The sequence below is a fragment of the Myxine glutinosa genome, chromosome 11 (assembly GCF_964187855.1).
Source record: "Myxine glutinosa chromosome 11, kmMyxGlut1.1, whole genome shotgun sequence".
NCBI classification, from domain to species: Eukaryota; Metazoa; Chordata; class Myxini; order Myxiniformes; family Myxinidae; genus Myxine; species Myxine glutinosa.
This window is the reverse complement of record NC_136271.1, coordinates 102,315,096-102,341,436: the sequence shown is the minus strand read 5'-3', so window position 1 is coordinate 102,341,436 and position 26,341 is coordinate 102,315,096. Positions and strand designations below refer to the sequence as shown.

The window sequence follows — 26,341 nt, the reverse complement described above, 5'->3', positions numbered from 1 at the left end:
TTGATCCAACACCCTGCCTTTGAATCACCATGCGAACAGTTTATATATAGTCAGGAAACAAACCCACACGAGACAGCTCAAAAAGTAAGCTACCTCTGAACTATTGCATCAGCCCAGTATTGGTAAATTAATGGAAATGGATACATGTGGAATCAGGCTGACAAAGGACTATTGAATTGGAAGAGGAAGGATGCTGTCACTCAGGATACTGGAAGAATTTAAACTACAAGTCAGAGATTGGATGCAAGGGGGCTGTTGGTGAATGGGGGAGCTAAGGGCGAAAGAGCCCGATCCACCAAACCACCCCACTGCACCGCATATCGAGCCGAGTCCACAAGCACAAAGATAAAATTCAGCCCGATCCACGGCACCACTTCACTGCTCCAGAAGAAAGTGGCAGAGTAGGAGGAGGGAGAAGGGGTGTTCCATTTCCAATAAGCTTGAATAGCCCAGACATAACAGCAGTGAACAAAGGAGCTTTTAGGTAATCTATAGCTGAGTTTCTCTCCGTAGTGCTTTCTGAGTTTGAAGTAAAAGTTTCTCGCCGAGTTTGAGCCTGTGGTGTTTGTTTATCAGCACAAGCCTGTGGTGGTTGAGGATGAAGACAAGGAGGCAGGTTAAGTGCAGGGGTTGGAAGGTTATTAAGCGGGGGAAGTGTCGGGGAAACGTCGCCCCAGAGTACAAGGAGAAGTTGAGGGTAGGTATGAGTAACTTAGGGAAGAAGCAGAAGGTTTGGAGAAGTGGAAGAAGTACGGAGAGGCATTTAGGGGAAATGCAGAAATTTTGTGTGGAAGGACGTCAGGAAAAGGTGCATCGTAGAGGGATAGAAAACAGGTATGGTGGACAGGGGAAGTAGCGAATGCAGCTGTTGAAAATCAGGAGATTTGGAAGAGGATAGAGAAGATCAAGGTTCCAGGGAGGCAGTCGGATGCAGGGGCAGAACCCTGTACGGGCAGAAAAAGAAAGCAGCAAGGAGAGCTGTGGATAAGGTGAGGAATATGGAAGAGGAGGTGCACAACAAGTTGGAAAAGGATGGTAAGGAGGAAGATGATCCATACATTGTCTCAGGACTGGGATGAGGATAGCAAGGACATGAGGGGTGAAGGGGGAGGAAGGGGGGGGGGGGGGAGGGGTTGATTAAGTTGGAGGAAGGATATTTCAAACAGCTGTTGAATCGGGAAAGAAGCAATAGCAAGCTGGAGCTACTGAGCTGTGGAGGGGAAAGTGGAGTTGGTGGAGATCATGGAGGAGGAAATGTGGACAGCATTGAAGAGGGTGAAAGGGGAAGGGTGCCAGGCATTGCTGAGGTGTGTGTAGAAACGATAATTGCAGCGGGAGAAGTTGGAGCCAGTTAGACGAAGAGGTTGTTGAATGTATGCATGAGAGAGGGTTTCAATTCCAGAGGATTGGAGGACAGGGGTAATTGTGCCGATATGGAAGGGGAGAGGGATGTTCAAGATCTGGGGATGTACAGGGGCATTACACTCTTTAGTTATGTCATGAAGATGCTGGAGTGTTCTGGATGGGAGGATAAGGAAGAGTGCGGAGAAGGAGATCGGAGAAGAGCAGCAGGGGTTTAAAAAGGGTAGGGGAATGAGAGATAGGATGTTAACGCTGAGACAGCTGGTGGAGAAGAGGTTGGATGTGCAAGGTGAAATGGCATTAGGCTTTGTGGATCTGGAGAAGACCTACGACATTGCCCCAAGAGAGATGGTGATGGAGACAACGACATGGAAGAGAGTGCCGGAAGCAGAAGTTATGTTGGTGGAAGGGAACAAAGAGAAGAGTTTTGGTTGGTCCTGGGATGTCAGTTTGAGACAGGAAAACGCTCTCACCCCACTCATGTTTATCATTGTGATGGGGCTGGTAAGCAGGAAGGTAAATATGAAAGGTATTTTGGGGAGGATATTGTTTGCGGACGATCTGGCTAGTGTCGTGGAGAGTGGGTGAGAAATGCAGGACGTAATGGGGGAGTGGAAGGAGGCATTTGAGAAACATGGGCTGAAAATGAGCATGGAGAAGATGGCGGTGGTGTGGGTTGGGCAGCAGAAAAAAGAAATGAATATCAGGTTAGAGGGGAAGGACATCAGGCAAGGAAATAGCTTCGAGTTTCTGGGGGGGTGGGGGGGCGGAGGGGGTTGTGACAGGGAAGGTAAGTCAGAAGCAGAGGTGCAGAGGAGGATTCAGGTGTGTGTGAAGACATGGACGTGGAGGAGGGTGGAGGGAGAAATGGCAGACAGTAATATTTCAAGGAGTCTTAAAGGAAAGGTTCTGATGTCTTTTGTAACGCTGGCCTATCTTGACGGTCTGGAGATGTTGGCACTGAGAGAAGTGAGTCCATTTGTTTTAAACAGTCACTAATGTTGCTTATAACATTAAACAAAGAAATTTGGAGGAATCCCGACATCAGTGAGGTAAGTTTTACTTACAGAATTGAGCGAGGATCTACTTTAATCTATGTACCCCACAAGGGTTGGGGTGTGCTAATTTACCAAGCAGCTAGCTAGCGCTTGCCAAGCCAGCTGTTCCTTAACGGTTTTGAATAGAGCGCTTGCTCGAATGCTTAAACCACTTGGCGATCTCTCCACAAGAAACTTGGTAAATGAACACACACCCAATGTTCTTCAGACCTGACCAGAGATCGACTGTAATCTATATACCCCAAAGAGGAATGACCCTTTCTGCAGCTCCCGTAGTGAGCGGGTGTAGGCCTACTAGTAAATAAAAATTTTGGTCGGTGGAGTCAGCCGTTGTAATGACATCATATACATAATGACGTCGGACACAAAACTGTCGCTACTTTAATATGTAGAAGATGATATATTTTAACTTCCAGTACGTTTGCAGTCACTACAAAGGGATTAGAGTTACGATTAGATTTACTATAATATTAACGTTACATCATCATTATTTTGAAAATGATATTACCATTAAAAAACCGAGACTAATTCCTTACTTCTGCGATTATTAATATTAGTGCCGAACACCGCTTATCATTGATCATCAACCATACGCCGCTTCAATCCATTAACCTTCCATTCACGACATTGGGATTAAAATATTATGGTTATATTTACGATATTATTATGATTACGAAAACGACACTACTGAAACGATACACGACTGCATGAAGAAATATGGGCTTAATTTGTCCGAAGCGGTCCGAAGGTGAGGCATAACGCCTAAGGTCTATGCGTACCGTACTGTATTGTTGGAAGAGACGTAACGCCGATGCTTTCAATATTTCATGGTTATTTTAACAATCGGTTTGTTTGTGTTTCACACTGAATGAAAAACATAAAGGGAGAGCATGGCAATTGTGATATATGACAAGTTCAACGATATGTTCGGCATAGACAAAATTGGCATCAAAATAGCGGTGCGTAGAGAGTCAGCTTCCGCACCGCCGTAATGACATCACCCTGTCATGTGACGAGATCCTCAGCTCCGATTGGTATACGTTTGAGGGGACATACAAACATACATACATACAGTGCATTCAGAAAGTATTCAGATCCCTTCACTTTTTTCACATTTGGTTATGTTGCAGCCTTATGCTGAAATCGTTTAAATTCATTTTTCCCCTCATCAATCTACACTCAACACCCCATAATGACAAAGAGAAAACAGGATTTTAGAAAATTTTGTAAATTTATTAAAAAGAAAAAACTGAAATATTACATTTTCATAAGTATTCAGACCCTTTGCTATGACACTTGAAATTTTCTCAGGTGCCTCCCATTTCTCTTGATCATCTTTGAGATGTTTCTACACCTTGATTGGAGTCCACCTGTGGTAAATTCAATTGATTGGACATGATTTGGAAAGGCACACACCTGTCTATATAAGGTCTCACAGCTGACAATGCATATCAGAGCAAAAACCAAGCCATGAGGTCGAAGGAACTGCCTGCAGAGCTCAGAGCCAGGATTGTGTCGAGGCACAGATCTGGGGAAGCCTACAAAAACATTTCTGGTGCATTGAAGGTTCCCAAGAGCACAGTGGCCTCCATAATTCTAGCTGTTGGTGAATGGGGGAGCTAAGGGCGAAAGAGCCCGATCCACCAAACCACCCCACTGCACCGCATATCGAGAAAAAACTGAAGCACCTTTGGGAGCGATTACAGCCTCGAGCCTTCTTGGGTATGACGCGACAAGCTTTGCACACCTGGATTTGGGGATTATCTGCCATTCTTCTCTGCAGATCCTCTCAAGCTCTGTTAGGTTGGATGGGGACCATTGGTGGACAGCCATTTTCAGGTCTCTCCAGAGGTGTTCGATTGGTTTCAAGTCACGGCTCTGGCTGGACCACTCATGGACATTCACAGAGTTGTCCCTAAGCCACTCCTGCGTTGTCTTGGCTGTGTGCTTAGGGTCATTGTCTTGTTGGAAGGTGAACCTTCGGCCCAGTCTGAGGTCCTGAGCACTCAGTTTCAGGTTTTCATTAAGGATATCTCTGTACTTTGCTCTGTTCATTGTTCCCTCAACACTGACCAGTCCCCCAGTCCCTGCTGCTGAAAAACACCCCCACAGCATGATGCTGCCACCACCATGCTTTACCGTTGGGATGGTATTGGGCAGGTGATGAGTGGTGCCTGGTTTCCTCCAGACATGACGCTTAGAATTGAGGCCAAACAGTTCAATCTTGGTTTCATCAGACCACAGAACTTGTTTCTCACAGTCTGAGTCCTTCAGATGCTTTTTTGCAAACTCCAAGTGGGCTTTCATGTGTCTTTCACTGAGGAGAGGCTTCCGTCTGGCCACTCTGCCATAAAGCCCAGATCGGTGGAGTGTTGCAGTGATGGTTGTCCTTCTGAAAGTTTCTCCCATCTCCACACAAGATCTCTCGAGCTCAGCCAGAGTGACCATCGGGTTCTTGGTCACCTCTCTTACCAAGGACCTTCTGCCCCGATTGCTCAGTTTGGCCGGGCGGCCACCTCTCGGAAGAGTCCTGGTTGTTCCAAACTTCTTCCATTTAAGAATTATGGAGGCCACTGTGCTCTTGGGAACCTTCAATGCAGCAGAAAGTTTTTTGTAGGCTTCCCCAGATCTGTGCCTCGACACAATCCTGTCTCTGAGCTCTGCAGGCAGTTCCTTCGACCTCATGGCTTGGTTTTTGCTCTGATACGCCTTGTCAGCTGTGAGACCTTATATAGACAGGTGTGTGCCTTTCCAAATCATGTCCAATCAATTGAATTTACCACAGGTGGACTCCAATCAAGGTGTAGAAACATCTCAAAGAAGATCAAGATAAATGGGAGGCACCTGAGCTAAATTTCAAGTGTCATCGCAAAGGGTCTGAATACTTTTGTCAATGTGATATTTCAGTTTTTTCTTTTTAATAAATTTGCAAAACTTTCTACAATCCTGTTTTCTCTTTGTCATTATGGGGTATTGAGTATAGATTGATGAGGGAAAAAATGAATTTGAACGATTTCAGCATAAGGCTGCAACATAACAAAATGTAAAAAAGTGAAGGGGTCTGAATACTTTCTGAATGCACTGTACATACGGACGGACAAACACTGATCTAGACGGCTTTGCCCTATGGGCTACGCCGTAAAAAATATTTTTCTAGTGCATCTTAAGCATGATTACGTAACATTTAATCTGAAAAGCATGAGAATCATTTCACTTTACTTGTTTATGTTAGTCATTTTAACATGACTGGTAAGAAAAAGAGTAGATCAAACACACTCGCACCTGGTTCTCTGAAAGAGGAGGTGAGTGGTTGAAAGCGAGTGCATCTTTGATGAGCGTTGTCACAGCCTCAGCTCCCCACTCTCGCATGCGCGTGTTTGGATGCTGAGAAACCTAGGGCATAAATAAAATACCGAAAATCCTCTTCGATACCTCACTGGTACCGTATTGCAGGTACATTCAAACTCGGAACCTCATGAACGCAAGTGGCCTGAGATGACACGCAAGCACTTAACGAGGTTGCTGTGCATGCCAAAGCGAATTTACCTTCTGTTTGATCAGTAGTGAGGTGAAGAGGAGGAGATTGAAACAAAACAAAAAGGCAAACATTAACCAGGCATTCCAGAAAAGAAAATATCACAAACTTTCGACAGTTTTCACAGTTAATCAAACGTGTCAGATAAAAGGTTAATTGTCATTTCAGTATTCTGAATGCAAATCAAGATAGACACAGAAGCAATTAAAAGACCACCAATATCTTAATACCATTAATGTCAGAGGTAAAGAAAAATAGGTTATACAGTAACAAGGGATATCTCCAAAAGGTGTCAAAAGACAGTGTGCAAAAATGTTTTTGCTCAGTGTGGAGTCGAAGGCATGTATACCTCCATGAGATGTGCCGTGACAGGGCGCCAGAGGACATCTACGCGATGCATGTTCACGAGCCCAGTTTCAAGCAGCTTGGCAACGGCGAATAGCGAAGGCTCCTAGTGACGCACAACAAAGAAGATCAAACAGAGCTGCAGGATCATTTAAAATTCGAAGCACAATCGTCATCAAAACTGCCAAAACCAAAGTTCGATACTTAGACGATTTGAACGTTTGCCAACATGGCCAAAGGAAGCTGGCAAATATCCAGCAAGCAGCGAAACATAAACAAAGCTGGCACCATGTGATTTTACAGGAGCAGTGCATTCGGTCAAAAGTCGAACAAGTGCAAAATAAAAACTTCCGATCCAAATCCGACACCAGCGACATGAAAGCAATTTCCACGTACCTTGCTGTTCGTGCAAGCCATTTCCATAGCTTCATTGGACAAAGAGCATAGAGCATTTATGAGATGGTGGAGAGAAACGTCATCAAGATACCTAAGCAAAAATAGCAACAGAAAGAACATGCATCAATCAAAAAAAAAATGCAATGGTTGTTATAGATAGCAGGCATAAGAAATGTATCGCAAGTCAATTTACAGAAACGTTTTTCAATGTTGAAAACAATCCCACAAACGTTCAAAAGCAGGCATCATCCATTGCAATAAGCATCAAAATCGAGCGTCATCTCGACATATTTAAATAGATGTGTGATTTCCCCACTCAGCAAACTTGCCATTACCAGCACTGACCCTGAGAAATAAAATCAGAAGCCAAAACCTCAATGCATACATATTTAATGGATCCAAGCAACATTTTAAATTGGTTTTTAAAATGGCTATTAACAAGCAAGGTCCGCAGGGCTGCTCCAAAACTGCCACATCTTCACAATCCATCAAGCCCAGTGGAATGATCAAAACAGCAATACACAGTGCATTCAGAAAATATTCAGACCCCTTCACTTTTTTCACATTTTGTTATGTTGCAGCCTTATGCTGAAATCGTTTAAATTCATTTTTTCCCTCATCAATCTACACTCAATACCCCATAATGACAAAGAGAAAACAGGATTTTAGAAAGTTTTGCAAATTTATGAAAAATAAAAAAGTGAAATATCACATTAGCACAAGTATTCAGACCCTTTGCTATGACACTTGAAATTTAGCTCAGGTGACTCCCATTTCTCTTGATGATCTTTGAGATGTTTCTACACCTTGATTGGAGTCTACCTGTGGTAAATTCAATTGATTGGACATGATTTGGAAAGGCACACATCTGTCTATATAAGGTCTCACAGCTGACAATGCATATCAGAGCAAAAACCAAGCCATGAGGTCGAAGGAACTGCCTGCAGAGCTCAGAGACAGGATTGTGTCGAGGCACAGATCTGGGGAAGCCGACAAAAAACTTTCTGCTGCATTGAAGGTTCCCAAGAGCACAGTGGCCTCCATAATTCTTAAATGGAAGAAGTTTGGAACAACCAGGACTCTTCCTAGAGCTGGCCGTCTGGCCAAACTGAGCAATCGGGGGAGAAGGGCCTTGGTAAGAGAGGTGACCAAGAACCGGATGGTCACTCTGGCTGAGCTCCAGAGATCTTGTGTGGAGATGGGAGAAACTTTCAGAAGGACAACCATCACTGCAACACTCCATCGATCTGGGCTTTATGGCAGAGTGGCCAGACGGAAGCCTCTCCTCAGTGAAAGACACATGAAAGCCCGCTTGGAGTTTGCAAAATGGCACCGAAAGGACTCTCAGTGAGAAACAAGTTCTGTGGTCTGATGAAACCAAGATTGAACTGTTTGGCCTCAATTCTAAGCGTCATGTCTGGAGGAAACCAGGCACCGCTCATCACCTGCTCAATACCATCCCAACGGTGAAGCATGGTGGTGGCAGCATCATGCTGTGGCGGTGTTTTTCAGCAGCAGGGACTGGGGGACTGGTCAGGGTTGAGGGAACAATGAACGGAGCAAAGTACAGAGACATCCTTAATGAAAACCTGAAACAGAGCGCTCAGGACCTCAGACTGGGCCGAAGGTTCACCTTCCAACAGGACAATGACCCGAAGCACACAGCCATGACAATGCAGGAGTGGCTTAGGGACAACTTTGTGAAGGTCCTTGAGTGGCCCAGCCAGAGCCCTAACTTGAACCCAATCGACCATTCCTGGAGAGACCTGAAAATGGCTGTCAACCAACGGTCCCCATCCAATCTGACAGAGATTGAGAGGACCTGCAGAGAAGAATGGCAGAAAATCCCCAAATCCAGGTGTGAAAAGCTTGTTGCATCATACCCAAGAAGACTCGAGGCTGTAATCGCTACCAAAGGTGCTTCAACTAAGTACTGAGTTAAGGGTCTGAATACTTATGTCATTGAGATATTTCAGTTTTTTCTTTTTAATAAATTTACAAAACTTTCTAAAACCCTCTTTTCGCTTTGTCATTATGGGGTATTGAGTGTAGATTGATGAGGGAAAAAATGAATTAAAACGATTTCAGCATAAGGCTGCAACATAACAAAATGTGAAAAAGTGAAGGGGTCTGAATATTTTCTGAATGCACTGTATATATGTATATATGTATATATGTATATATGTATATACATACATACATACATATACATACATATACATACATACATACATACATACATATATACATACATACATACATACATTGTTACGGCCCGCGGATAAGGATGTTGGTTTGCCGAGCGGATGGCACCGCGGCCTAACAGTTACCCCGACTAACCGGATTCCCGAACGTTGGCCGGATCGCGCCACAGATATTCAATATGGAAAAGACAAAAGCGACACGGATGTGAAGAAGAAGAAGAAGACGAAAAAAAGGTTGAAAATACTACTACATTTATTCCTACTATATACAGGCTCAAAAAAACTAAGGAAGAAGGAAAGATAATAAAATAATATACAGAAGAATTAGAGACACAGTGCAAATTCCTTATACAAGCTTAATTAAATCCCCAGGGACAAAACAAACAAAACCAACTCACATACACAAAAGGATGGAAAGGCAGGAGGTGGCTGGCTGGAGGGAGAGGAAGGTCCAAGGGGTCCTGCAGCACGATCGGCGCGTTTCGCAGCTGCCGCTCCTTCGCGGCCCTGCTCAAAACCGCCGTCCAGGCCCCAAGCGGCTGTTGTTGCTGCTGTGGCTGCTGCGGCTGTGTGGACGTCGCGTGCTCTTTTTAGGACTCGTCTCTCTCGTCTTGTCAAAGCTCATCTGGTCCAACCCCTCAACTCAACAACTCTCTTGCACGTCTCCCTGTCCAACCACTCTTTCTCTCTTGGTCCAACAACTCTTTCTCTCTTGGTCCAACAACTCTTTCTCTCTTGGTCCAACAACTCTTTCTCTCTTGGTCCAACAACTCTTTCTCTCTTGGTCCAACAACTCTTTCTCTCTTGGTCCAACAACTCTTTCTCTCTTGGTCCAACAACTCTTTCTCTCTTGGTCCAACAACTCTCTCTCTTTCTTGGTCCAACCACTCTCTTGGCTCTTGCGCGCGCGCTTTTTATAGCGCCTCAGGCGATCAAGCCGCCAGCCTTCAGAACACGCCCCTCGGTGTGCGCCCCTCGGCCCTGGTTGGTCGGCACGGCCCTCTGGCTCCGCCCTTGATGACGATGGGCGGGCACGCCCTTCTTCCCCGAGCCGAGCACATGTTCAATGGTGGTTTTGGAGGGGATGTAATTGGCAATCGAGGCTTGGCAATGGAGACTTGGAGGGGATGTAGGTGGAAATGGAGATTTTGGGAATGGGAATGAAAGGGGATCTATCTTGTTTCACTTGGTGCAATGGAGTGTCATCTTAATGGAAGACAAGGCCTTACCCTAATACACATAATAAAGATATAACTATCAACCAGGGGGAAATCTATGATTGGCTGACGTGATTGTTTATGACCTCATTATGGGACGCCCTTTGATCTTTATACATAACTGGAGTAAGGAGGGTCCAGAATAAAGCAATAATAATAAAAAACACAATAAAAAAAACACAATCCTCATATCCATAACACTGCACCCTCCTCCTCTTAGGCACGTACCGGGCCTATAACTTTAACTTAGTGTGACACGTAGGTGTAGTTCCCTCTACTTTTAAACCTGACCCTGAGTGCGACAGTTTTAAAACATAAATAAATATGTCCCGCTGCTCCATTGCACCCTGCCTAACAGATTCACGCCCACAGCTAACCGAATTGCGGAATGGTCTTCAAACTATACATTTACGGTGGGGGCGCATTATTTACAATGGCTCTGCTTTTATTTACAAAACTAACCCAGGACCTGTGATTGTTCTTTTGGGGGGGAAGAGACAGTCTGCTCTGCATCGACGCACCATGAAAGCACCCAAAACGCACCAACACACCCTCAAGCACCAATCGGTGCACAGTCATCATTGTTTATGAATAAAATAAATCGACAACCCCTAACCCTGCAGGTGGTCTCTTGCTCTTCGGCTCCCTCTGCTGGCTATTTCCTTTCTTCCAGATGTTGTCATTTTCTTTCATTTTTCTTACTGGCGGCCTATTTGAACATAAAATGAAATGCACCCAACGTGTCCATTGTTATTTATTTATGGCCCACAGGGCCGACTAGTGTGGTTCACCTGTGGGGCATCGGTGCCCTGTGGCCAAGGTCCGCCAGCAAGATCTCGGGCCTTCATGGCCGGTTCCAGCAGAGGGGCCATGCCCCAACCCATGGGGTCCATAAGTGGTGCTCAGCCACAGACATGTGGTCCATAATGTGGTGCATCGATGCAGACAGCTGGATCTGGGAGTTCCGGGCGCACAATGGCAGACTCACGCACGCTCCCCTCGGCGCCCAGTGGCGCACAGGTCCTCATGTGGGAGACAAAAGGGGGAAAAGTCAGATGAGCGAGGGGTAAGGTCACAAGGGTACACATCAATAAGGCAATGCAAGGCGAAGTGCGTACGGAGAGCGAAGTGAGAAAGCTCGTCCCTACCGTACGTCACCCCCCCTGTCACCTACACTACCCTTGCCCTTACCCCATATGTACAACAATCTACACATTTACAAATCCGTCGCTACCGTCACATCTTCCCGCTATACCAAATTCGTCTTCACTCCCTCTATCAAAAATTTGCCATCACCCAATTCATCATCAATCCTCATAAAGAGGGAGAGATGGAACATCAGCACAATGTCACACCCACGTCATGATGCGTCTCACAATCCAAACATTTGCATCAAAAATAATTAAACATGGCATGGTGTGGAGTTACGTCACCTCAGGTGAGTGGATGCAGATGGTGAAAGGAGATTTTCATCCTAACTACTTTCTAAATGACATTAACACACTTTACACTACCCGGGGTCTTTCCCTGCCAATCCATTGGCCACTTACTCGATGTGGTTTTAAACACCAAATTCCCATTGACCAAACTGTGGTGCTTCTCAATTTGGGGTCTCACTCCCCCGATTCAACTCCCTGTGCCCTTGCACAATTTCAGGGCTGGGTCGTGCAGCTCTCCCAGCAGGTCTACCCACCTGCACACCTCCACCACTGTAGTTGCCTCCGAGCTTACCTGCTCCTTACCTAACCTATCTAACTGGGGAAGGCCCCTCCTGGCTCTGTCACCCCTCGGTGCCCTCTGGCACTGGGCTACCCGGGTCCGTCCTCCGGATCCTCGGGCCCCATCCACAACAACTCTACCGGCTCCCAGAGCCCACCTGCGGCCTCACCTGGCCGACATCCTCACAGTGGTGGAGTGCCCAAACCAACTACACACACTAACAGGCTACACGCCCAGCCATTTCCACAACACTAATGCACCCATCCAAATGCCATTCTTCCACCACGCACCACAGATGCCAATATCCAACCACAATTTACCTGTACCCTCTACCTAAAACTTAAACTACCCTCCCCGGGTATTCGTGATGGGGGTCCACTCTTCCCCCATTCACACCTCCGCACCATCCACTCCACTCCACTCCATAGTTTCCACCATACTCACTCCACGACCATCCATTCCAATACTCCATATACTCCATACTCCATGTAATCCATACAACCATTCTCCGCACACCTGTGAAATCACACCTGGTGCCACCTGCACCCTCCTTCCTTCCTGGACCATTTGGTCAGCACACTCACATCACTATCACTCAAACACTGCTCCATCCACCTGTTCAGTTGCACACCTGTGCAATCTCACTACAACTCACACTCACAATCCTCATCTGAATACACCTCCAACACTCATACGGCATCATCTAATCTACCTGTTGCCCTGCTAACTTAGTGCTCCCCGTCTTCCCTTTAAACTAAGCACATACCACGTCATTATCATCCACACTAACCTACCTGCGTCCCCACTACAGGTATCATTGTCACTACCTAAACCTTACCGTTACCTATTGTCATCTTCTCTAGATCCCTACCGTTATATCCTAACCCTCCCGGGCTAGTTTTCACTGCCATAAACCCCATAACACTAGTGCTCCTTTGCCCCCGCTGTGAGAGATGGCAGAGTTGCCATCCTACCACATCGGGCATCTCTCACTATAAATTTTGCTCGTCCAAATTCAACAAATCAAAAATTTGCCAATCACTACCAATCCTTTGCCGATCCTTTGCCAATCATCAAATTTTGTTTTTCTAATTTCGGGTCTAAAACACTATCCTCATCATCACAGTCTACTCACTAGTGGCTCTCGGTGCGCCAATTCACTTCTACAGCCCGGCTTCGCACGGCCGAGCAATGAATGCGGGTTGCTTGGTGCCGGCGGCTGGATACGTCCGGCACTCGGTGAAGGGAAGGAGGTTTACCCGGGCCGAGATCCCCCGCACCATCTCGGCACAGAGCCGTCCAATGGCCCGATCTCGACCTGCCGGAACGCCTCAACAAAAAGGTGTCGCCATGACGACCCTTCCTATCGGGCTGCCCGCTCCGCCTAGTGGAGCACGGACGCGGCCGTTCAAAGCGAAGCCCAGCGTGGATCGCGTACGGCGGTTCTTTCGAAACTGCCGTGGTTCGGATCCCCGCTGGTCCTCGCGGCACGCGAAACCCGGCACGCACCGAGGGCCCGCTTCGGCTAAACGTCGTTCTAACCGCTAACCCGGTTAGCGTCGATGCTCCATTCGCATGCTTACAGCCCGCAGCCCGTTCCTTGCTCACACATCCAGCCGTCTCCATGCTCTTGGTCATTTCACCTTCCCTGACACACCCAGGTACACTCATTCTGCTCACAGACTTGGTCACACACCTGACCACCGCACACCTTTGCACACTCTCGTCGTTCGCACACCTCACCAACACACCTCTTCGCGCCCCCTTCTCGGTCACCTCCTCTGTGACAACCACAGGTGTGCTCTCACTTGCACACCCAACCACGTGCCTCACTACTAACTCAAGTGTGCATTCCCACACACGCTCTACCATTCCAGGTGTGCATCCTTCCATTCCAGGTGTACATCCTCTCTCACCTGCCACAACCAACTCACGCTCCGTGTCACTCTCACTACTTTTACGACCACACTCGGTCGCGCACTCACCCTTACTCTCGCCAGCGCACTCTTTACTCATGCACCCGTCCGTTACACACCTTTCTCGCGCACACTCTCCCTTTACACCCTCCGTAACACTACCCACAGGCGTGAATGCTTCCGTTACATCCTCTGTAACACTCACCACAGGTGTGCATTCTCCTTTATTCTTGACAGCGCACTCTTTCCCCATGCACCCGTCCGTTACACACCTTTCTCGCACACTCTCCCGTTACTTCCTCCGTAACACTCACCACACCACGCTTCCATGTGCCCCCTCGCACACGCGCTACGACCAACTCACTCTCGACAGCACATTCACTCCTCGGCGCACACGTTTTCCTCACACACCCCAGAGTCGGCCATTCTCGCACACCTCCTCCTTCGCACTCCGTACCTGTCGCACACTTCACCAACGGCCTCTCACGAACACCCGGATCCAAAGCAACCCCCAAGCCGACTGAAGCTCCCCTCACATCATATACATTTCCACGTACATCGCCACTCACCTTGGCACCTCGTCTCCGCACCTCCTTTGCCACCTGCAAACTCTTTATTTGGTTAGCGAGCACACCATCACGATTTGAGCACCGATCTTGTACATATTCCATCACCTCCTCCTTTATTTCTCTCTTAGTTTCTGTCCGTCTCTTCTTAATTTCACTCACCCCCTCTTCCACCTTCTCTAACTTTGGCTTCACCTCTTTTATTTCCCGGTGCGTCTCCTCAATTTTGTCCTCTAAGGCTACCTTGACCGTTTCTATGTGCGTCCTCACCTCCCGGTCCTTCGTCTCCATTACTTCTGTCACCTCGTCCAACCTCGGTCAGTCCCTCACGTACCCTCTGACATTCCCTCTTCGTCGCTGTCAAGTCGTCTTTTAGTTCTTTTTGTGTCGCCTTTAACCCTCCTTGTACCGCAGTATTCTTTTGTACCTGCTCCACTAACTTCGTCTGTCCCACTGTCAGCTGTTCCACCTCCTGCGTCAAGTCCTCTATGCCCCCTTGTAACCTTGCCGTATTATTCCTCACCTCTTTCTCCATACGCTTCTCACCTCGCTTTACCTCCTCGCGTACCCCCGAGACCTCCTCGCTTACACCTCGTCGTATCTCCTCCTTCATCTCCTCCATCTCTTTTGTGGATGCCGCCCTCATCTGTCCTAATTCATCCCTTTGGGCATCCAATTTGGTTTCTACCCCGATTTTCACCTCCTCTATCTGCTCTCCCATTTGTTTAATTTCTCGGGCGGATTGCTCCCCTATTTCCCGCAATTTGTTTTCCATCTTGTTTTCTAACCCCTCTAACCCATTTTTCACCCCCTCTATCTGATTCTCCTGGGCAGCCATTCTATTTTCCACCCCCGTTAACCCATTTTTCACCTCTTTTATCCCGTTGTCTAACCCCTCAAATTTATTGTCTAGCTTCTTAAAATTACTGTCTAACCCCTCAAAATTATTGCCTAGCTTCTTAAAATTATTGTCTAACCCCTCAAAATTATTGTCTAACTTCCCAATTTGGGCATTGGTACCCCTCACCTCGTCCCTCATTGCCCCCATCATTCTGTTTTCCATCCCTTTGAAATTATCGTCTGTTTTTACCATAAAGGCCATCATCTGTTTCATAAACAGGTCCAAATTCATTGGCATCTCGGGTTCGGCTGCCGCGACCAAGGGCGCGGCTAAATTTGGTGCCGCAACAACCATGTGCGTGAGGCCGCCATTTTGTGCGCCTGATACCTCCTCAACCACCTCCTCATTGCTCTCCTCTATTTCGTCCCTCTGATCCTGGGTTACTCCTAACCCCTCCTCTAGTTCCCCCACCGGCATCCGATCGCCTTGACTAGCAATGGCGCGATTTCAAAATTCGGGTTTTTTTTTTTTTTAAACATAACAATTTCCAGCAGCTCGTAATTTTGAGCGCGTTAAGCGCGCTTCGGGTCCGATCCCGCTCCCGACACCAATTGTTACAACCAATAGTACAATTGGTGTCCAAAATTTGGGCTAAATAAATTTAGTCCCAGGTTCGAATCCCAACTCCTGACTACCAATTGTTACGGACCGCGGATAAGATGTTGTTTGCCGAGCGGATGGCACCGCGGCCGAACAGTTAGCCAGACTAACCCGATTCCCGAACGTTGGCCGGATCGCGCCACAGATATTCAATATGGAAAAGACAAAAGCGACACGGATGTGAAGAAGAAGAAGAAGACAAAAATAGGGAATACGAATATAATTTATTTACTATTTACACGCTCAAAGTAACCAAGGAGAAGGAAGGATAATAAAATAATTTACAGAAGATATTAGACACAGTGCAACACTAGCTTATACAAACTTAATTAACCCAGGGACAAGACACACAGAACAAACTCACGTACACAAAAGGATGGAAAGGCAGGAGGTTGATGGCTGGAGGGAGAGGAAGGTCCAACGGGTCCTGCAGCACGATCGGCGCGTTTCGCAGCCGCCGCTCCTTCGCGGCCCTGCTCAAAACCGCCGTCCAGGCCCCAAGCGGCTGTTGTTGCTGCTGTGGCTGCTGCTCCTGCTGCGGCTGTGTGGACGTCGCATGCTCTTTTTAGGACTCGTCTCTCTCGTCTTGTCAAAGCTCATCTGGTCCAACCCCTCAACTCAACAACTCTCTTGCACGTCTCCCTGTCCAACCACTCTTTCTCTCTTGGTCCAACCACTCTTTCTCTCTTGGTCCAACAACTCTTTCTCTCTTGGTCCAACAACTCTTTCTCTCTTGGTCCAACAACTCTTTCTCTCTTGGTCCAACAACTCTTTCTCTCTTGGTCCAACAACTCTTTCTCTCTTGGTCCAACAACTCTTTCTCTCTTGGTCCAACAACTCTCTCTCTTTCTTGGTCCAACCACTCTCTTGGCTCTTGCGCGCACGCTTTTTATAGCGCCTCAGGCGATCAAGCCGCCGGCCTTCAGGACACGCCCCTCGGTGTGCTCCCCTCGGCCCTGGTTGGTCGGCACGGCCCTCTGGCTCCGCCCTTGATGACAATGGGCGGGCACGCCCTTCTTCCCCGAGCCGAGCACATGTTCAATGGTGGTTTTGGAGGGGATGTAATTGGCAATCGAGGCTTGGCAATGGAGACTTGGAGGGGACGTAGCTGGAAATGGAGATTTTGGGAATGGGCATGAAAGGGGATCTATCTTGTTTCACTTGGTGCAATGGAGTGTCATCTTAATGGAAGACAAGGCCTTACCCTAATACACATAATAAAGATATAACTATCAACCAGGGGGAAATCTATGATTGGCTGACGTGATTGTTTATGACCTAATTATGGGACGCCCTTTGACCTTTATACATAACTGGAGTAAGGAGGGTCCAGAATAAAGCAATAATAATAAAAAACACAATAAAAAAAACACAATCCTCATATCCATAACAATATATATATATATATATATATATATATATTATATATATATATATATATATATATATATATATATATATATATATATATATATACATATATATATATGTATACACAAAGAATTAAGTTAAGCACCCCCCCCCCCCCCGTTTTTTTACAACCTCGCACATTACAAGTTTGTTGTCGTCAAAACAGTGTAATATACCCATGATATTGCTATATTTTCTGGAGAAGTGATATTATGGTCACATAAAAACATAACAATCATGCCGTTTTCAATATTTTATTCTGAATAATTTAAGGTGAAAATTTTTGGGAATTTTAGGCATATTTTCACCTCAATTTAAGTATGGAGCTATAGGTCCATCACGGACAGTGTGGATGACGTTTATGTTTTCTAACGTACAGTCATTGTTCTGAGAAGACCTCTAGCGATCTTTGCGTCAATAACGTGTGTAGGACCCACGTGATCGGATCACTGACTCAACCCTACGTCTCATAGACCCTGTAAGCCGTCGTATGCGTTGCTGTGGCAGGTTGTTCCATTCCCGATGTAATGCACGTTCCAATTCATCCAGATTGGCTATTGGAGGGACCATCTTCGCAATTTGTCGTCCCAACATGTCCCAAACGTGCTCGAGGGGTTCAACCTGCCACAGCAACGCATACGACGGCTTACAGGGTCTATGAGACGTAGGGTTGAGTCAGTGATCCGATCACGTGGGTCCTACACACGTTATTGACGCAAAGATCGCTAGAGGTCTTCTCAGAACAATGACTGTACGTTAGAAAACATAAACGTCATCCACACTGTCCGTGATGGACCTATAGCTCCATACTTAAATTGAGGTGAAAATATGCCTAAAATTCCCAAAAAATTTCACCTTAAATTATTCAGAATAAAATATTGAAAACGGCATGATTGTTATGTTTTTATGTGACCATAATATCACTTCTCCAGAAAATATAGCAATATCATGGGTATATTACACTGTTTTGACGACAACAAACTTGTAATGTGCGAGGTTGTAAAAAAACGGGGGGGGTGCTTAACTTAATTCTTTGTGTATATATATATGTATATATATATATATATATATATATATATATATATGTATATATATATGTATGTGTATGTATATATATTTATATATATATATATATATATATATTGTTACGGACACGACTTTGATGTTATGGTGGGCCGAGCGGAATGGCCGCCGTGTTCGCACAAGTTACCCGATTATACTCGAACCTTGGCCGAGTCGCGCTACGCTAGATCAATGAAGGAAAAGGACACAACGGCTGGGATTAAGGCAACGACACAAGGGGTACAGTTCTCAAGACCTCCGGAGGAGGTTATATTAGTTCGGAACGTTTAGATTACAGGGATGAGAGGTACAGCATAGTAAGGTGGGCACTTAAACACGGTCTTATATTAGCCCCGACAGACGACAGATAAACGGGACAAAACTGACTCACACGGGGATTGATGGCAAGGAAGGCGGGTAGTCGATGGCTCAAGGTGCACCTTGGCTCAGGGACAGAATCGACCCGGTCCGGTCCAAAGATGCGGGGAGGTCGCTCAGCGCTCGGAGGTCGCGACTTGTCTTTTCAAGCTGGGGGTGCATCTGACGTCACGTCCGGTAAGTGGCTGCGTATATCCGGCGGGGAGTGACACGCCCTCGGCTCGTTAGCTCTGCCCCAGATGGAATCGGCCCGTTGCTTCTCACTGGCTGCGGGGGGTTACCGGGCTCCGCCCCTGACGAGGAGCTGACAGCCAGCCCCTTCGTGGTAACCCCGTGGAGCGCATGGGCAATGGCGGCTAACCAAGCCGGAGTGAGGACGCACACTCCCCGCGCCGCGCCGCGCCCCTCTGTTGTTGTAGTTGTTGTTGTTGTTGTTGTAGTTGTTGTTGTTGTTGTTTCATGGGGAAGATGGGAGGAGGTATGGGGAGGTCCTAAACTCACTACTGGTGCCATACAATCACATTCTGGTGCAACGAAGAGTCAGAATTAATGGAAACGAGTCCTTGACTGACATAGACTAAGAATAACTAGCAAGATGTCCTATAGTTGTCTACGTGAGATGCGGTGAACCTGGGCACGACATTTAATGGGGGAAAAAGGGGAAGGTCGGTTCTACAGAGTGTTATTTACAGGCAATGGGACTAGGGAATGGGGGATTGGGGATAGTTGGGGAGTATTGGGGAAATAGGGGAATATTTACAAGCGGATATGGAGGCCAAATGCCATATCCACAACAATATATATATATATATATATATATATATATATATATATATATATATATATATATATATAAATATGGGTAATTCATTGGTGAAACTCCAGCTCAGTCATCTTCAGAGTCTTCCAATCGCCCTTTTTCAATCACCCTTTTTAGGAAGAGTACTCCTGAAATAATGAAGATGACTCGGAAAAAATCATCACCTTGTTGCAGAATCTCTCTGTCTGGAATATACAGACTTGGCATTTAATATGGAATTTTTTTTTTTCTTGACTTGGGTTTACTTTCTTAACTCAGTATATCAATCTGGTGAGTTTCTTTTCCACTTTGGTGATTTATTTGTTAAAAGAACCATGTCACTGATTGTCTGTCGCAGCAAGAAGTCAACAACAGGATTATATCACAGGTGGCGTGGCAAAATGTACGGACAGGTGCATTTGATGATTGGCTTCACAGTCGGGTATACAAGGGTTGTTGCGTTCTGTATTCGTGGAAAACAACTGCTGCACGTCTACAAAAGTTATTGCCGCTTCCTCTGGAGATGGTCCGTCAACTCGACAATGCTGTTTGTCATGGAGTGGTGGCTTTACGAAATTACGGCATGAAACAGCGTGCTATTGCTCGGCAGTATGGCATCACTCAAGGTCAGGTGGCAAAGATCCTGAAACGAAATGCTCAGAGGGGTGTCCCTACTCCAATACCGAGGCCAGGACGTCCCGCAGAACCACAAGGAGGGATGATCGCAAGCTGCACCGGTTAGTCCGCAATGGCCGTACCAAGTCAGCTAATCGGCTTAGGGCTGAGTGGCAGCAACTGACAAATGTGCCTGGATCCAGAAGGCGAGTCAACCAACGACTGGTTCAAGCAGGCTATCGTGCCAGGCATCCCCTGAGAAAGCCACGCCTGACCAAACAACACAGCCAGCGCCGATTGCAATGGGCCAGAGAGCACCGTCAATGGCAGCCAGGACACTGGAATCACGTGATCTTCAGTGACGAGTCTAGATTTCTGGTCTATCGTCAAGATGGCCGCGTCCGAGTGCACAGACAAGTGCATGAAGCCTACAACAAAGATTGTATAGTGACAAGAGTCCAAGCTGGAGGTGGTGGGGTGACCGTTTGGGCTGCTTTTCATGCAGGGGGCAAAACTGACATGGTTGTTCTGAATGGAAACCTGAACCAGTTCAAGTACAGGGCCATTCTGGAAGAAACATTGCTTCCATTTGCTCGTGCAGCCTTTCGAGGAAACTTTGTCTTCTAAGATGACAATGCACGGCCTCATCATGCTCGCATGATCCAACACTTTCTTGCTGACCGTGGTGTAGAGCATATGGAGTGGCCTGCCATGTCCCCGGATATGAATCCGATAGAGAACTTGTGGGCAGATTTAACGCGTCAAATCGACCACTTGGACCAGCAGCCGACCTCTGTGCGTGAATTGCAGCAGGCTATTGTCACTGCATGGCAAGCGATTCCTGTCCAAACCTTGGCAAATCTCGTGAACAGCATGCCTCAACGTGTCCATGCTCTCCTGAATGCTCGTGGGGGTTACACGAAGTACTGAACTGTAATTTTACTGTCCGTAATCCCAGTCGTAATTTAACTTTTGTTTTTGTTAAAAAAAAATTTGGCTAATGTGCAAAATAAAGAGATACTTCTGGAAAACGTACAGAAGTTTATCACAGTACTGTCCATGAATTGAGTTCGATATCAGTTTACATCACTTTCAAGGATCAATTTATTTGTTTCGAAATGTCAAATGTGGTTTTTGTTTCTTTTAAAGGTCACATTAACAAAATCTAGAATAATTTCAACATAATTCCAATGAACTTTTGGTTCTAAGTCATCTTGAAAAGTAAGTTCACCCCCACAAAAAAAATATTCCATATTAAATGCAAGTCTGTATATACAGCAAACCCAAAGTTGCATTCTTATTAGATTTCGATTTTTAAAAAAAGGGTTATAAACAACTCAGCACCATTCAAACTGTCGTTCATTAATAATGTACACATTATATTGGATATATTGCACAATTACCCTTGAGCTTTCAAGGCTGGGCTTGAATTTCAAAATGGTTATAAACTGTTACCCCGGGGCGATGTGCCCGCCATCCATCTGAAGGAGTTGTCTTTCCGCACTGGTCATTGGTGGACGTTAAAGGTCCCATGGTGTCTTTTGCAAAGAGCACCCGAGACAAATTCATAATTTCTGCCCAAACTGACCCCTGGGATTGTTACAGCAAACAGCCAGCACAACCCTTGCCCAAAGACGACTTATCTGCACCCACACTGTGTAAAGAGTTCAGCTCATTCAGGAAATGCATTTTGCAATCTTCAGGCTAACACAATAATGTCCCTTCCAGAAGCTATGTTATTGTGCATTTTGCACCCTCTGGACACAGACAAACTAATGCACATGTTAAAGAACACATTTAAATGAGGGAGGTCACTAAAACAGGTATTGCTGTTACAAATCACATCTACATCAACATATAAAATAAATAAAAGTGTCGGGCTGGTAGGATAACCTAGAGGTACGCACACTCGCCCCTAATCTGTCTCGCCTGGGTTTGAATCTCGGCCAACTACCATGCCAGTGCTTCACAGGCAGGATGCGTCATCAATGTGTAATCATCATCTGTCCCTCAGATGGATGTTAAAATGGGGATCCCATGTGCCAGCATTCGTTTGTGGACATCAAGTATCCCACGGTGTCGTTTGCGAAGAGTAGGTGACCTATCACCGGAACCATGGTCAAATTCCAAAATTCCTGCCCTAACCTACAGCGGGCATTGCATCAGCGGCACGGCAGTGCCATCAACCAATGTTGTTACACCACAGCCTTGCGCTGTATATGAATGAAGAACAACCATTGTTAAATATACTTTAAGGTTATCTGAAAACGAGAAGACAATCTGCTTGCACTCACTGTGAGCTCTCAAACAGTCGTGAGAGCATGTTCGAGATGACAGGTAAGTCGGTCAGCACTGCTGTTGTCAGCACCTGCAGAGGAAATTAATTAAACAAAGCCAAGTAACATAGGCCACAGCATGAAATGCTGGTGTCACTGGCACAATGATCATCTTTGTAACCAATTAAAAGCAGTTACGACACTGTTCACTAACCGGTGAACTCGAATAATAGAAGAAGAAAAAAATCAGCCCTGAAGAGTTAACAAAAAGAAATCAGTGGCCCAGCTGAAAGGACAGCTTAAGAGGAAGTATAATCACATGTCAGCTCTAGTCTGGATTTGATTCCTGACCTGACAATAAAATGGTCATCAAGGTGTTTTGCCGGCAAAGCGTTGCAACCTAACCAAATTAAAAATTCCTGCCCTAACAATGCATTTGAGACATAGCTACACCGAGAAATGATGCAACTCGTAGCCAGCTTCTGCATACATGCGATGAACATTCGTGGCGGAACCATTCTGCAACCAATTTGAAACACGCTGCCATCTCTATCCAATTTGCCATAATTTGAATGTTTGTAAGTTTCACATAGGTTTAGGAAAACAGCATATCTAGATGATGCCCAAATCAAATCAAAGGAAAGCCCACGTGATGGGTTGACTGTGGTATCTGTTTTATATTGTTATGAATTTTGGGGTAGGCATATATAGATTTAGGTAGATCTGAATAGGTATCATGCTTTGTCTGTCGTGCTCGAGAATCTCACCTGTAATAAGTTCTGTGTTTAGGCGGTTTGTCGGATTAAGGTGCATCTTCGTCCCCATCACGAGGAATGGGGCCTGATAAATAGTTCTAGGGAATAAGGATAAGACCCCTATGTGTGAAACCTCGGTGATCATTCCTTTGTCCCGTATGGCAACACACCACATACATTAAATAGGCCCATTAGTGCACCACATTAATTAATCCCCCGCCGCCATAAGGACTGACCGGAAAGACCAACAGGCAGCGGCCGCGCAGTATGCCACCATGGCGATGGAACATCGTGCAAGGTAGGCAATAGCCACGCTCAGGAGGACTCTTGATTGACAGGGGAGAGGGGCGAACAGAGAGCAGAGCGCCGATTGGCAGGGTAAGGAAGGGCTCGTGATTGGCCACCGACGGTTGGCATGACATGAAGGGCAAAAAGCGCTCGGCAAATGAGAGGACGCCAACACGGTGAGAAGATTCGAGAAGTCGAGGTGCACCACGCTGGTTGGGGAAGAGGAGGGCTGACGTCACGGGACGGTGAGTAAAACCTCTCGCTCGCCGGCATTTTTCCTCTCTTCCCTTTGCCTCTTGCCTTCCCTTGACTGCCCCTTCGTGTTGGACCTGTTCCGCTTGGTGGATGCCGACGGTCATCCTCGCTTGGTGCCTGCGTGCAAGTGCTGTGCTGTGTGGCATGGGATGGACCGTGCAGGAGGCCGGTGTTCGTGCCAGCAAACAGGGCCGAGTGGTTCGCGCCGACCAGAGCCGCGTCGGACGGAGCCTGAACGGACCGACCCGACATACAGACTGAGATAAGCCTGACACAAATGCGCACACAACGTTTTTTAAATTATCCTTCCATTTGTCTTGTATGTGAAGTGAGGTGTGCGGGATCCCAACCTAGGTTTTAGTTTTATCATCACGTTTCCCTGTCCTGATAGTTATTTTAAATAAACCCTTTTATTATTTTCTGTTCTATTCAAAATCCCATGTTCGTGTGATTTCAATTGTTTTCAGGTCGAAGACATCGGGCCGTGAGGGTAAGTCGGCACTGTTCATTCCGTCTCGTGTATGATCTGTCATCGATTGAATACACGCCTGCATTAAAGCTTGATTCCATCCGTGGTGACGCTCGGTGTTAACTGAGCAAACCACAGGACAATATTAAGCTTTAAGTAAATTAGAAAATACATTTAATAACCCCCACCAACGAAAGCTATGTTTTCACCCCTGCATGTCTGTCTGTCTGTGTCACCTGTCTGTCGCCTGTCTGTCCCTGCCTTTCTGTCTGTCTGTCTGTCTGTCTGTGAATGGGACATCTCAAAGTTGTGGACAGATTGTGACAAAACTTGGTGGACGAGTTGTGTAGGTGACAAGAACAAACCGATTCCATTTTGATTCAGACCCAGATGCAAATCTGGTCCATCAGTGGGATACAAAACGTAAACTGTTCAACCTGGCAGAGGTATGTGCACTACTGAGTGCAGTTCTAGTTAGATGTAGAATAATTTAGAAACTGGTTATAGATTATGTTTAATCCGATACAAGTTATTTTCGCGGAATTTCCACAGGTTCAACTGGCGTTTACACATACGAGTTCGCTTTAAAGGATTTCATTGCAGGAGGAGGCCATTGGCTAAACAAAGCCTGCGCTAGCGTTCCCATGTTATCGTTGTTTGTCCGTGCTTTCTCTCCTTTTAATTGCTCAACGTCAAGCAAGGCCAATTTTAAAGTCTTTGGTATGATGTTGTCGTTAAAATTGCTCATACATCAGCATGCAACTCCCAATAACTAGTGACCAGGCTGTCAATCAGCCAGTGGGGAAATTGCTGTTGAGCATTATTCAGATCAACAAAAAAATAAAATTACAACAGATTTTTATGGGTTTTTCTTGAACAATTATCATTTGATAGCGCCTCAATGATGATACGTGAATGAGCATAAACTTTGTAGAGTGACTGCCATGCTGGATGAAGGTGTTATCGGGAGGGTGCGGCACGATATCAGTTACATATTACTCGACCTAGAAGACACGGTGTTGATTAAAGGTCAGCACAACCCAAAAGAAAGACCATCAAGGGATTTATGCATGAAAGAAAGAGTTTGGATCTGGTCCTCTCCTTCAGAATGCTACTGGTGTACAAGTCCATCCCGACAAGAGAAACAATCCATGAAACTGGGAAGGATCTCCCAAAAGTCATTTATACCATCAAGGCCAAGGGCAGCACGTAGTACACTAGGATTGGCTTTGGCAGACAATCATGTCCTTTCTACCATTCTTATCTGGAGATCAGTGGTCTTCGCAGATGTGTAAGAGTTCTACTCAGACTTTTGTGATGGTCAAGAGAAATGTGTGGTGACATGTGTGAGCAGCTGCATACACAAGACATTGTGGAATGCTCAATGTAGTGGGCTGTAGATACGTCGGGAGGGGGATAATCTGTAATTATGGTCACAAGAATTATGGCCCCTGCCTTTCATCAAGCTAATGTTACTTGTCAGTGATACAGGCTTGAGGTCCTTCTTACATTCTGTTCACACTTTTGCTGATGCATTGGGCCTAAAAATACTTGATCCCACTAGGTCATGATTGTTTAGCAGTACCTTAAAGACAAGACCACTTGCATTAATTAATGGCCAACTCGCTCACTCAATGTGTGTGTGTGTGTGTGTGTGTGTGTGTGTGTGTGTGTGTGTGTGTGTGTGTGTGTGTGTGTGTGTGTGTGTGTGTGTACAGATCCTGGATCACATGTCTGAATTTGACATAAATTTCTCCTTGCTGTTACTTCCAGGAATGTGGCTTACGAAAGGCAAAACATTCCTGCAATTTTAATCAGCGACATCAAATCAATGGCCTCTCAACATTCATATTTTCTTCAGCTACTGTCGTCTTGTCCCTTATTATGCTTTGCTGAGCATGCACAAACAGAGCAAAAGCTAAACTCAGGGACATTACTGCACCAAAAATGCTGTGAGAAAACGTAACAAAGTCAATCATATCAACATAAGCTTCATCAAAATTTGAACGCAAACACAAGGTCATTTGTAAAATGAAACAGGGCAAGTGACATAAAGAGTGAGTCATGCACAAAGCAATATGGACACCACTCACTGTACTCGGTCCCTCTGCTGCACGGCCTGGCTTCAGAGATCCTCCTGGAGCTGGTTTTAGGCCGAGGATCCACACGAGGTGCTGCCCAACACAAAAACTCCTTTTAGAAACACGGTGAATAT

The 26,341-nt window shown here is 46.0% G+C and overlaps 1 protein-coding gene across 5 annotated transcripts in view; it reads right to left on the bottom strand.

Annotated features, from left to right (window-relative positions):
* Positions 1–26,341, bottom strand: part of MON2 (MON2 regulator of endosome-to-Golgi trafficking) — a 108,170-nt gene that overhangs the window by 44,573 nt on the left and 37,256 nt on the right. For all 5 annotated transcript variants that reach the window (XM_068131400.2, XM_068131401.2, XM_068131402.2 and 2 more), the window contains exons 17-21: positions 26,220–26,300; positions 22,378–22,451; positions 6,697–6,787; positions 6,305–6,406; positions 5,703–5,813 (exon numbers count right to left, since the gene is read on the bottom strand). In XM_068131400.2, coding sequence (XP_067987501.2) covers positions 5,703–5,813; positions 6,305–6,406; positions 6,697–6,787; positions 22,378–22,451; positions 26,220–26,300 — 459 coding nt within the window. The remainder of the gene's footprint in view (positions 1–5,702; positions 5,814–6,304; positions 6,407–6,696; positions 6,788–22,377; positions 22,452–26,219; positions 26,301–26,341) is intronic.